The 13,256-nt window shown below is 52.1% G+C and overlaps 1 protein-coding gene across 1 annotated transcript; it reads right to left on the reverse strand.

The window, feature by feature from the left end:
• Positions 1-289: 289 nt before the first annotated feature.
• On the reverse strand, positions 290-12,684 carry C2 (complement C2). Its single transcript, XM_082849064.1, has 18 exons — positions 12,624-12,684; positions 12,253-12,462; positions 10,822-11,007; positions 8,825-8,998; positions 8,646-8,744; positions 8,319-8,452; positions 7,071-7,209; positions 6,314-6,454; positions 5,403-5,492; positions 2,563-2,703; positions 2,344-2,438; positions 2,136-2,247; positions 1,853-2,018; positions 1,666-1,742; positions 1,433-1,524; positions 1,102-1,228; positions 880-929; positions 290-729 (listed from the first exon to the last, which is right to left on the reverse strand). Exons 1-18 carry the CDS (start codon positions 12,667-12,669, stop codon positions 553-555), a joined length of 2,256 nt encoding a protein of 751 aa, XP_082705190.1. The 5' UTR covers positions 12,670-12,684; the 3' UTR covers positions 290-552.
• Positions 12,685-13,256: the final 572 nt, after the last annotated feature.

Genomic DNA, 13,256 nt, shown 5'->3' on the forward strand with positions numbered 1-13,256 from the left:
GGAAACTGCAAAACCCCACCTTTTGCTGCCCAAGGTCCAGGACTCTGCCTGTCAGCACCTCCTCTCAGCTCCAGTTCCTCCCCAACAAGCCCAGACCTCCCCCTTGGGGACTAGATATAAGGCCCTCACTGGCTCCCCTGTTGACTCTGTTATGGAGCAGAGTCCAGCCATTGTTTGTCCAGCAGGGTCTCTGACCTGCCTTCTTGCCGTTCCTGGAATCATTCTGGCCTCTCTCTCCCCCCAGGCCAGCTCCCAGGCAGAGGCACAGACAGATGTGGAAATCATTGATTTTTATTAATTTCATAGCCAGGTAATTCCCTGTGAAAGCAGAAGGAGAGTGAGGCAAGTAAAGCAGAGGGTGGGGTCCGCACTGGCAGGAGCGCCAGGGCTTCCCCAGCGTGGATGTGCTGCTGCTTCGGGATCCTGGAAGCAGGCACGCGCTCAGAGCAAGGCGTGCGGATGGGTCATGGAGGCTGAGGGTGGACGTTCGGTGGTAGGAGACGGGAGAGATGGCTGGTCCTGGTGGGACAGCAAAGGGCTCAGTGGCTGTGATCAGAGGGGCAAAAAGTTCAGGACGCCCTCCAGGTGCTGTCTCAGCCAGGGCTGCATGTGGAAGAGATTGATGTGGAAATCTCGTGGCGGTGGCACCCTGCCACGGGGCGCACTTTTGCGGGAGTTCTTATCAGAGCTGCCACAGGGGTTGTAGAGACCCCAGCTCACCAGGCCCACCTGAAAGAAGGAGAGGTTGGGGTGGGGACGCTGCCCCGGTCCCAGCCCCAAGCCCCAACCTCCTTAGTTCCTTCGAAGGCCTGCCTCGTGCCTCCGCAAGGCCAAGATCCTGTAACTCCAGTCCTACGAGCTTCCCCCCTCTCTCCTCACCTGAAAAAACCTGAACCTCCGCTCAAGGAAAACGGCTCCCCCAGATTCTCCTGCCAGAAAGGAGGGACAAGAGACTGTCATCCTGACTCTCATCGCCGCATCAGGGTGGTGCAACGGTGTCCTGGCATGCGAGCTGGCCAGAGGGACACAGGTGGCCTTCCCCTCAGGAATCCAGACTCCAGGGTGGGGACTGGGGATGAGAAGTGGGGGGAGGGGGCTCACCCTTGCAGGGATTGTCATCCCCCTGCATCCCACTGCATAGGAACTGGTCTGTCACCACCTCTCTGACATCTGTCAAGTTGGGGAACGTGGTTTTGTCTTGGGAGACGACCTTGACACAGTTTGCCCACTGCAGTAGGGGTGGAATAGGACAGAAGGATGGAGTGAGCAGGCAGGCCCGGGGGACACCTGGAAGTGCAACTAGGCCTGGAGGAGGGGCGACTTGGAGTCAGATGGAGAAAGTGCTCAGAGCTAGGGGATGAAGAGAGACGTTCTGGAAGTTGCCACAGGGGGATCCCATCCCCCCACAGCATACTGGACCCGAGACCCTTACCTCCGACCCTGTCTTGAGGTTAACGTTCAGCTTGTTCCCATTCAAAGCCACAAAATGAGCAGGAATGCTCAATTTGTTCAGAAGTTCACTCTCTACAGTCAAGGAAAAGGATGTCAGTACTGGTCCCTTTACCCAGCGTCCAGACTCCCGACTTGGGAACTGCAGCACAGCCCACGTCATCAACCCCCAAGCCCTGATCCCAGTTCTTCATGCACCCTAAGCCCAGCACTCACCGTGGTCTCTGCAGGTGCTGCCTGGAAGTCTCCGCAGAGCCAGATTGGCCCCCACCGTGCAGGGAAGGCAGATAGGCCTGAGGAGAAGGACAAGGGTCACAGAGGCCCGTCCTTGGTGTCCCCTCCTACAGCACTCCCCAGAGCACTTCTCGCCCAGAGGGCACCCTCCCATCCCAGACTCCGGCACCTGGCGTGGGTGGACATCTTCACTTTCTGGGCCAGCTTTAGCAGAGCGATGTCATCACCATAGAACTCCGGGATTCCCTGATTCTTCTTGGCAAAGACATTGAACCCCGAGGAGATCACCGCCTTCTCAACTTGGAATTCTTTGCCCCACTGGAAGTTGGGATCCCCTGGAAACAATGTGGCAGATTAGGCTGGACCAGGGCTGCTGAAGGGGCCAGAGGCTAGGGGCAAGGGGTGGGAGCTCTGCCCACGGGGTCGGGCAGCGGGTGCAAGCCCTTCCTTACCCACGCTGACCCTCCACAGGGGGCGGGCCTCGGCGTTGTGGAGGCAGTGAGCAGCTGTCAGGACCCACTGGTCCGAGATGAGGGCCCCTCGGCAGGTCTCCTGGCTCTTGGGCTGCAGGGGAACAGGTGATTTTCAGGGACTGCTGTGTCTCTGGCTCATGGCCGCTGTCACCTCTGGGATCCAAGCCCCATCCCTCCTTCCTGGTACCTTAATAGTGACATGCCAGGGTGTCCTCTCCTGAGCAGAGGCATTGGCAGACATGTTCCCTACCCCACAGATGGTGTCCGTGAGCTGGGAGACATCTGTGGGCGTGAGGAGCAGATGGTGAAGGAGGCTGGTGCAGGGCACCGTGAGCAGGTGCCAGCGTGGACCCTTGGCCAGCTCCACACTGGCCACACCGCTCTGGAGAGGGCAAAGCACACTCACCCAGCATGTGCTCAAAGACCTGGCTCAGAGCCTTCACGTCCTTCAGAATGAAGGCATGCCTCTCGCCATCCTTCTTGGACCCCAGCTCATTCAGTTCTCTCCAGTCCACATCCAGGTTGCCCACGCCGATGGCATAGATGTCTGATGGGGAGGAAATCACCAGAATCTTGTGGCTGAGGGGCTACCCCGTGACAGAAGACTGTAATTCCGAACTCGCTGCATCCTACAAAGCCCTACATGAGCGGGATCCCCCTCCCTCCCCCCACGACCTACCTCATTTCCTACCACTCCTCCCCCTTCACTCTCTTCCAGCCACATGGCCTCCTTGAAGTTCCTCAAACTGACAGGCACACTCCCACCTCAGGCCCTTTGTATGAACTGTGTCTCTGCCTGGTTCACTCCTCCTCCCAGACTCACTTTCTTACCTTTTTAAGTTTCGACTCAAATGTCACCCTCTCAGGGAGGCCTTCCCTGGCCTCCTTGTGTAAAACTGCAAGGCCCCAGACACTTCGATTCCTTCCCTGCTTCATTTTATACCTTAGCACGTGTCACTATCTACTGTGCCATATGGTTTCCTTATTTATTTTGTTTAATGCCTAGTGTGAGTAGAATTGTGTCTCCCCAAAAGATATGTTCAAGTCCTAACCCCCAGGACCTGTGAATATGCCCTTGTTTGGATATAGTGTCTTTGTGGATATAATCAGTTAAAATGAGGTCATGCTGGATGGAGGCAGGGGTGGGGAGGGGTGATAATCTGATGCCTTTATAACAATAGAGGAATCTGGACACAAACACAGAGAGAGAGAAAACCATGTGACAACACAGAGATACACTCAGGAAAGAAAGTGATGTGAAGACAGAGGCAAAGATTGAGTGATCCAGGACTTCCCTGGTGGTGCTGTGGTTAAGAATCCGCCTGCCGATGCAAGGGACACGGGTTCGAGCCCTGGACTGGGAAGATCCCACATGCTGCAGAGCAACTAAGCCCGTGTACCACAACTACTGAGCCCGTGTGCCACAACTACTGAGCCCGTGTGCCTAGAGCCTGTGCTCCACAACAAGAGAAGCCACCGCAATGAGAAGCCCGTGCACTGCAACGAAGAGTAGCCCCCGCTCGCCACGACTAGAGAAAGCCACGCAGCAACGAAGACCCAATGCAGCCAAAAATAAATAAAATAAATAAATTTATTTTAAAAAAAAAGATTGAGTGATCCTACGACAAGCCAAGGAGTGCCTGGGCCACCAGAAGCTGGACATGGTAAGGAAGGAGTCTTGCCTAGAGCCTCCAGAGGGAGCATAGCCCTGCTGATACCTTGATTTTGGACTTCTGGCCTCCCAAACATGAGAGAATAAATATCTGTTGTCTCATGCCACCCAAATTTGTATAATTTGTTGCCACAGCCCTAGAAAACTAATACATTGCCCCCTTCCAGAATGACATCCCCACGTAACAGGCATTTCCCTCTGTTTTGTTTACAGCTGTATTCTTAGAGTGATGCCTGGCCCAGGAGAGGCTCTCAGTGAGTACTTTCAAATGACTAAATGAATAAAAAGAACTCATGGGGCTTCCCTGGTGGCGCAGTGGTTGAGAGTCCGCCTGCCGATGTAGGGGACACGGGTTCGTGCCCCGGTCCAGGAAGATCCCACATGCCGCGGAGCGGCTGGGCCCGTGAGCCATGGTCGCTGAGCCTGCGCGTCTGGAGCCTGTGCTCCGCGATGGGAGGGGCCGCAACAGTGAGAGGCCCACACACCGGAAAAAAAGAAAAGAAAAAAGAACTCATGATGTAGCATGGAGGCAAAACTTCAGATCTGGTCTTCCTCTGCAAGATGTCGGCTCTAGGAGAGGACCCTGGAGCCATCTCTTCCCGCAGGAGAACCTGGGCCCACACAGCCATCCACACCAGCCTCTGAGCCAGCGTGGGTGCCAGTCAGAACTGCCCTGGGGTGGACCATAGCGTCTGGTGTTCTCCCACCCTTTGTACCCCTCATGGGCCTTTTTTGCAGTTATGATGGGAACTGGACAGTTATCACGCTCCACGTGTTTTCTCTATTTCCCTGCAGTTCCTGCCTCTTTTTCATGAGGTGTGTTCAAGCATTTAACTCTGGCCCAGTGACGCTAAGGAGTTAGGGCGTGGAGTTTGTGATTTGCCTTCCTCAGGCCAGGGTTTTCAAGCGGAATACGCTTACCTCCGAGGGGCAGGTGAAGTGGGTGGCATGAACAGAAACGAGAGGACCCAGGGGAAAGTAAAACTTGGGGCCTCAAAACCAACTGCCCTCCCTTATCTGGAGCATTTCTCTTTGAAGTTCTTTTCTGGTCAAAGGTCAGTGCAATTTTTGTTTAGTCTGGATTAGAGGAGCTGTTCTTTCAGAGACTGCAACTTCCAGAGCCTTAGTTATCTGCACTGCCAAGGGAAGAAAGGCCAGGAACAGTCCCTATAAGGAATCCAGGCCTTTTCTTCCTGGAGAGGTTTGTGGAACATCAGATGGTGAATGTAAACGATGACGATGACGATGGTGGTGGCCGCCACCGCACACTGTGTTTGTCTGTGCCAGGCAATGTTTGAGCATTTGCCCTTATCGGCCAGTGAGGTAGGTCCTTGTACTGTATCCTGACAAGTAAAGAAACAGCCCATGGCCACAGCCAATCAAAGATGAACCCAAGTTTGAAACCACGGGCAGTTTGACTACTCTTCAGTGTGACACTCGGCTGCCTTCATACAGAACAACACAGCCTGGGGTCTCGACAGAAATACAGTCAAGATGCTAGAACCCCTGGCTGCGGGCCCTGGGCCCCCCTGCAGGGCAGCACAGATGGGGCGGGGGCGGGGGCGGAGACTCACCCAGATAGTCTTTCCTCTTCTGGTTGATGTTCAAGACCTCCTTGATATTGTCAACAGCCACCTTGGGAGAGCCACCCATGTTGGACTTTCCTAGAACAAGGAAGGAAAAGAATTGTCCATCTGGGTGATGTATCACGATTCCCCCCAGCCCTGGAAGAGAGGGGAAGCGTTCATCCTGGGAACCTCCACACCTACACTCCCTACTCGAGTTTCAAGATACATTATTTACTGACGTTCTTTAGCACTGGGCCGGGGGCATCCTACACTTTACCTCATTTGATTCTCATGAAGCCCCAGTAAGTGTGCGTCTACTCATTTATAGACAAGAAATCTGATTTCTAGAGGAGCCATGTAATTTGGACAAAATCAAGAGATAAATGGCAGAGCCCAGATCCGCTTGCCAGTCTGCCCTTCCATCGGTGGACTTCGACATCACTGGTCCAGAGTCACGCCTCCCCATCCAGCTCCCTCTATGTGACCTCCCAGGTAATAACAATAACTAACAAACACTTATAAAGCACTTTTACACAAAGTACTTAAACTGCTCTTCATAAAAACTGTGTAAGGGGACTTCCCTGGCAGACCAGTGGTTAAGACTCCGTGCTTCCACTGCAGGGGGCGAGGGTTCAATCACTGGTCAGGGAACTAAGATCCCACATGCCGTGCGGCGCGGCCAAAAAAATTAAAAAAAATAAACAACAACAACAAAACTGTGTACGGAAAGGAGGGCAGCTTCCATTATCAGTAATTGTTGCGGTTGTCATTACCGTCATCATTGACACTATTTCTACTTTATAAATAAGAAACCAAGGCCCTAAGTGGCAAGGGGAGAACCAGAATGCAGGTCTCTGACCCCACATTGCTTCTCCTGCCACTATGCCAGGCTCATTCACAGAGACGACAATACCCACCATCTGTCAGAAGGATGATGGCATGTCGGATCTCCTGCCAGGCCGCCGTGTTCATACTGAGCCGTCGCATTTGGTTATTCATCATGATATAGACAGAATTTAGGGCCTCGTAGATGTTGGTCCCGGTTCCGTTTTCATGGTCTGGAATATGTGAAGACGAAAAGCTCTCTTAGGAAACTTCCCACCTACCACCTGGGAGAAGGGAGTCACTCTATTTTCCCCAAACACTGGAAACGCATTTATCAATAGACTTGATAAACACAGACTTTTGACGTCCAGTTAGAGATTTGGCATCATTGCCCGTTCAGACATTAAAAGCCTTTCCCTTTAGAAATGCTCATTGCGTAACCCCACTAAAGGCCATCCCAAAGTCCCAAGATTCAAAGATGGGGTTTCCAAAGAAAGTGGGTTGTTTCAGCCATCTGCTACCTACCGCCCAGGTAGTTTCCTAATGACATGAGGAGACTATGAAAACCAGACCATGTGGTTCTGGCATCAGGGAGAAGCCAAAGACCTGCATGATGCATTTGGACACGTAGCACGTGCGAGGAAGCCCGGAGCTGGTAGGAGCTGGGACTCCCTGACCATGAACCTGACTTGGAAGCCACCGCACCCAAGGAAACTTAGTCCCAGAGCCCTTGGGCTTGAGTGCCACCAAGAAGCCTCACTCTCTCTCAAACTTGTCCAGTATCTCTGCAGGCACAGAGAGCTCATCCCCTGCCCCCACTTCCATCACCTTCATTTGATGACATCATACCTTTATAGTGGGCGTTTTCCAGACTGTGGGCCACTTCAGTCACATCCTTGGATTTGCTGTCCAGGACAGACATGATGACTTTGGGCTTTGATGCAAAAGTGATGATGGCGACACTAACCTTGATCTCAAAGCTGAAGATCTGTGAAGGGCAAATGAGAGGTAGTGTGAAAGGCTCCCAAACCAAAGGGGAGTTGGTAAGGGAGCCAGCAGAAGGCCCTGGAGGAGGCAGAGAGCCTGGACAGAGACTGACGGATGCAAGGCCCTTGGAGAGTCCCTTCCTGGGAAACGGTTGCTTGAAGAAGCCAGGAAAGTGACATTCGTTGGTCCTCTCCTCTCTTTGACTGGCTCACTCTTCATTTAATCGTCACTTCAATGCTGTGAAGGGTCGTGATGGTCCCATTATACAGATGAGGAAGCTGAGGCTTGTTTACCTTGCCCCAGATCACACCCCTGGTAAGAGGTGGAGGTAGAATTCAAACATAACGGCACTTGTCTGTCGAGTTTTGCAGCCTCACGGCTTAGTGAGTTACTTAACTTTATGTCTTAAGAGAGACACTAAGGAGCACAAAAGCTGCCTTCTTTCAAACGTAGCTGGGAGGGAAAACATATATCTACACAAACTATTGTGAAAAGCATAACTACCAAGCAAAGTCCTGGCAAGGAATCTGAACCAAGTGTTTCCAAACTCTTCCGTTCATGCACCTCGTCAGTCGAAACATTCTGAGCACGTACCTCAATATAGGTATATGTATTTATAAAGTATACTCATACTTATAAAGGGTATCACTATTTAAATATATTATACACATTTTAAAACATATAGAAAATATTGAAATTTTAAAAGGAAATTATTAAATATTAAGTTCTTAATTTAAGTTAAATTACAATCATTCACCATGGATACCAGTATTTTCCTGCCACACGCCAGAAGCTTATTTGGGGTACCCCTCTGTGAAGACCACTGTTCTAGATGATGAATTCCTAGAAAGTGGGGTCTCAGCCTTGTTCATCTTTGAGGTCCCCCCACACCCAGAACAGTGCCTGACATAGAGTAGCTACCCCAACAGTGTTTGTGGAATGAAAAATAGGATCCTCTAAATTAAATCCGTGATTCCTGCATGGCATGTGTGTAATCTGGGAAGACTTCTTGGAGGAGGTGGGCTGTGAGTGGGATTCTGAGGAAGGGAAGGAGACAGAGACCGTGAGTGCAGGAAGGCTGCTGGTATGTGTGAGCTCCTATTTCCTGACCCTGTCCACCAGGTGGGAGGCGCTCTTCTTGAAGATTTCAAAGTCCTCTTCCTCCACACTCTGAGATGCGTCCAGGAGCACGTAGAGGTTCAGGTGACCCGAGCGCTGGATTTGTATTTTGCGGCCCACGTTTTCTGGAAGAAATGTGGAAGGGGAAGATTCAGACTCCACCTCCTACCCACTCTCTTGCCAAGGCAATCAGGCCCCTCTACCTCCTCTCCAGTCAGCTCAGCCCCGCTGAGCCCACCGGAGGCTCCTGGTCCCTCGGAAGCTTGCCCCTCCCCTGCACCCGCCCAGCACCCTGCCACCCCCACTTCAAGCACTCACGCTTCTTCTTCTGGGTGGGATTGGTGGTTCCAAGTAGGTGGGACAAGGAGGTGCCCAGGGCAGGGGCCACATCCTCGGGAAAGTCGTAAGAGTAGGGCTCTGTGGGGAGAGCCACTGGGGTCAGCTGCGGCCAGGGGTGGGGGCCCAGGAGTCTCAGGAGGGTCAGAGCAGCTACTCACGGCGGCAGATGGGCTCCATCCCACTCCAGACCCCATCATCCTGGCACTCTCGCTCCACAGACCCCGTCAGCACCAGATTCGAGGAGCAGCGATAGCTGACCTTGTCGCCGAGGCCAAAGTGAGACCCCGTCCGCACTGCACCCGCGGCAATGCCCGGGTTGGGGCAGTGGCTGGCTGTGAGGAGCAAAGGAAGATGGAGATGAGCAGGGACCTGCCTCCTCGGCCTCTGGGTGCCGCTCGGACACCTTTTCCCGCCAGGCTTTTCCTCCTCTACAGACCCTCAGAGCCTCTGCGGGTCCCTTGGCCTCTCCCTTGGGAGACACCACAGCTGTGCCTCCCAGGTGTGTGGATAGAAAACCTGAAGTAGGGAAAAAGATTTAGAACTCAGTGGCCCAGTTTCCAGCTAAAGCATACCCATCCCAACCCAGGGACTCTGCCTGTATCCATCCCAGAGCCTCAGGGAAGGTGCTGGCTTCCTCAGGGAAGGAGCCCTACCTCTCCACAGAGAATATCTGCAAACAATGAGACATCACCACACACCCACCAGAACTGCTAAAACTAAAAAGATGGGTAATTCCAAGTGTCAGAGACGATGTGGGACAACCAGAACTGTTACATTGCTGGAGTGTCAATCAGGAAGCTGTTTGCAGCCTCTTCTGAAAGAAAACATATGCCAATGTGTGACCCAGCAATTCCACTCCTAGATAATATGCTCAAGAGAAATGTGTCTAGTGCACCCAATCACACATAAGGACGTTCATAGAGTTTTACTTACAATAACCAAAAACCGGAAATAATCCAAATACCCATCAACAGGAGAATGCATAGATAAACTGTAATATGAAATGGAACTACAAAGCAATAAAAAATAACAAACTGCTGATACCCAGGAAAACATGGATACGTCTTACAGGCAGAATCTGAATAAAGGAAGACAGGTGCGAAAGAGCACATTCTGTATGATTCCACTTCTATGAGGTGTAAGAATAAGCTAAACGAATCTGTGGAGACAGAAGTCCGAAGAGTGGTTACCTTGTGGGAGGGGACAGGAGGCAACCTCCTGATATAATGGACCCTCGGTCTTGGGTGGTGATTACGTGGGTGGATACACGTAAAAGGATGCTTGTGGGTATAAAAGTTCATCAAGCTGAATACTTAAGATTTGTATGCTTTAGGTAGTTTAAACCTCAATTTTCAAATGAATTATATTTATGTTTGAATAAATGGCTATTGTCAAAGAATCAAGGACGTAAATAGGGAGCCAACAGCTGGGCACCAGGTGAGGGTATGGTCCTGCCATCTCATGGACTCTGAACCTTCTGTATTGTGTATTTAGAACTGTGAGCCAGGAAGCTTCCAAGGCCCACAGGCAAATGTGGCTCCAGGGAATCCCAGGAACCCCACTTCTGTCGAGCAGAGCCCCCCCATCTTTCACAGGGGCAGTAATGACCATGACAAAAGTATATGTGGTGCTTAGCACATTCCAGGGGCTGTTCCAGATGCAACTCACTTGATCCACACGGCAACCCCATGCAGTCAGTACTCTTACCATCCTCATTTTACAGATGTGAAAACTGAGGCACAGAAAGGTTAAATAACCTGCCCAAAGGCTGTCAAAATCAGAGCCAGGCTTGGATCCCAAACTTGCTCCTGAGGCAAGACACCTAAGGCGACACTTGATTGCCTTCATCATATCTTCCCTACAATAGCCCAGGGCGCCCAAATACCAATCTGGCTTTGAGGCATTTGGAAAAGCTGGACAGAGTATTTGGAGCCTTTGTGTTGGATCTGAAGCTTAGCACCAACTTCCTTGAGCCAGGATCCCCACAGGCCAGAGATGTGTGATTATAGACCTCAACTGACCAAAATCTAGGAATATGATTTTGGCACCAGAAACACCAGGCCCCTGTCCCCACAGAGGCTCCCTGCACACATATCTGGTTCCAGGGCTCCTGGGAGACCCCTGCCCCCATGCAGCCATCTGTCAGGGCACTCACCGCCGTTGTCACACACAGCTGTCTCCCCATCCCACATGCCATTGGGGCGACAGTGCCGCACCGGCGAGCCCCGCAGTGTGAAGCCATCCTCACACTCGAAGCTCAGGTTGCCGCCCACAGGGTGGGACCCCAGCCGTGGGGTGTATACGCCGTTCTCAAAGGTAACAGGGGCTGGACAGCGAACAGCTGGAGGGAGAGAAGGGCATGAGAATATAAGGATGGAGGGATAACAGCTGGGCTGGACACTAACTGGGTGAAGTTCAGCTTGGATGCATGGGTAGAGCCAGGTGGTTGTCAAAACATTAGGTTGATGCCTGTGAAATTGCTACTTTGGGCAGCTGGTTGAATATTGGCAATTTCACACAGTTCAACCTAATAGATTGAGAAACAGCCACTTCTCTCAGGCCCCTGAGGGCCATGTCCACCCCAGCCCCTCCCCTGGGGTCCTCAGACGTCCCATGAGTGGATAACTAGAGGGGTGACTCCTGGTACAACAGGGGATGCCAGGACCATTCAGCATCCATCCCGAATGGTCAGTACTGTGCAGTTAATTGTTCAGTATTCTAACAATCATCCCTGGGCTTCCCTGGTGGCACAGTGGTTGAGAATCCGCCTGCCAATGCAGGGGACAGGGGTTCAAGCCCTGGTCCGGGAAGATCCCACATACCAAGGATCAACTAAGCCCATGTGTCACAACTACTGAGCCTGCGCTCTGGAGCCCACGAGCCGCAGCTACTGAAGCCCGTGTGCCTATAGCCTGTGCCCTGCCACAAGAGAAGCCACTGCAATGAGAAGCCCGCGCACCACAAAGAAGAATAGCCCCCGCTCGCTGCAACTAGAGGAAAGCCCGCGTGTAGCAACTAAGATCCAATGCAGCCAAAATTAAATAAATAAATAAATTTATTTAAAAAAAAAAAGAATTCTCCCGCCAATGCAGGGGACACGTGTTCCAGCCCTGGTCTGGGAAGATCCCACATGCCACAGAGCAACCAAGCCCGTGAACCACAACTACTGAGCCTGTGCTCTAGAGCCCGCGAGCTACAACTACTGAGCCCGCGTGCCACAACTACTGAAGCCCGTGCACCTAGAGCCCGTGCTCCGCAGCAAGCCACCACAGTGAGAAACCCGCGCACAGCAACGAAGGGCAGACCCCACTCACCGCGACTAGAGAAAGCCCGTGGGCAGCAACTAAGACACAACTCAGTCAAAAATAAATAAATTTATTTTTAAAAAAATCATCCCTGGCTTTGGTATCCCACAATCTACATCAGAGCCTGCCTCCGATGCCTTGCTATTGGGCAGTTGACATTTTCCCACTATTTTGAAAAGCCCTGTGGAAAAGAAGCTTTGCCACCCCATCTAGTCATATTAAGCCCCACCCTGAGTAAACTAAGTAGAAGTCCCGGGGTGGCCGCTGGTGGGAAGCCTCACGTTTGCAGACCGCCTTTGTCCGCTGGGTGGATCTCGGGAAATGCCACCGTCCGTTGCTCTTGCACAGGCTTGTCGCCACCGGGTACGGGTAAAAGCCCAGGGGGCAGGAGTAGGTGAGGATACTCCCAGGGGCCCAGCCGTTGCTGAGGGTGAAAGTGCCCCCAGAGATATTCACGTTCTGAGGGCAGGAGGGAGCGGTCGTAGCCAAGCCTGCGGGCATGGGGACACGACACAGAAATGAAGAAAAGAAGAAAGGCACGGGTAAGAAAAGGAGAGCAGAAGAGACTGTCCATTTCACACATGGAAACTCAATCTGGGTAGCACTGGCCTTGCCCCACAGGACCCCAGCATCCCCCCTCCCCTGCTCCTACCTGGGTACAGGGGCAGCAGGCAAAGGACGGCCATCAGTGGGTCCATGGTGTCTACCTTAGGGGCACGGAGAGGCAGAGAGCCGGGAGAGGGAAAAGGTCATCTGACTTCCCGAAAACCAGAGCTGGCTCAGCAGCTGCTTTGCCTGCTGCCAGAGAAAGAAAACTAGGGAGTGGCAGAAGGTAGGGGGCACGTTCTCTCGTTAGGAGAAAAAATAATCAGGGATTGGGGACTGAGCTGAGGGGGTGAAACTTCCGGTCTGTCTCCCTAATCCTGACACATCCATAGAGTCAGTTGATCTGCACCACAGGCTCTGTACACTGCTCCCCACTTCCACCGTCTCACAGACACAAGTGCACGCATGCTCTCACATGAAGAGTTTAAAGCACACAAACCCACAAACCAACCGAGATATTGCAAAACAGTTTATTTAAGTAAAGTTTCAGTTTTCTTTTGGGTTTTCCCAAGTGGATTTTAATTCCTCAGAGTCTAGAGTAGGACTGTCTTCTTGAACATAAACTCCCAAGGGATTAAACTAGAAATTCTTGATACTTAGGAGGATTCACCATCTTTTTCTTCCCTGCAGTCCTTCCGCAGAGAGAATCTAGGGAGAAAAATGAAATCAACACTTAGTT

This window comes from Leucopleurus acutus (genome assembly GCF_964270905.1).
Source record: "Leucopleurus acutus genome assembly, chromosome: 10".
NCBI classification, from domain to species: Eukaryota; Metazoa; Chordata; class Mammalia; order Artiodactyla; family Delphinidae; genus Leucopleurus; species Leucopleurus acutus.

Excerpts from the sequence above, each read along its gene's own strand:
- C2 (XM_082849064.1), bottom strand. The coding sequence starts at position 12,669 with ATGGACCCACTGATGGCCGTCCTTTGCCTGCTGCCCCTGTACCCAG. Across the intron at positions 8,999-10,821 it reads AGCTGTGTGTGACAACGGCG|CCAGCCACTGCCCCAACCCG; the intron begins GTGAGTGCCCTG and ends TGCTCCTCACAG. Across the intron at positions 1,229-1,432 it reads ACCTCAAGACAGGGTCGGAG|TGGGCAAACTGTGTCAAGGT; the intron begins GTAAGGGTCTCG and ends CCCCTACTGCAG.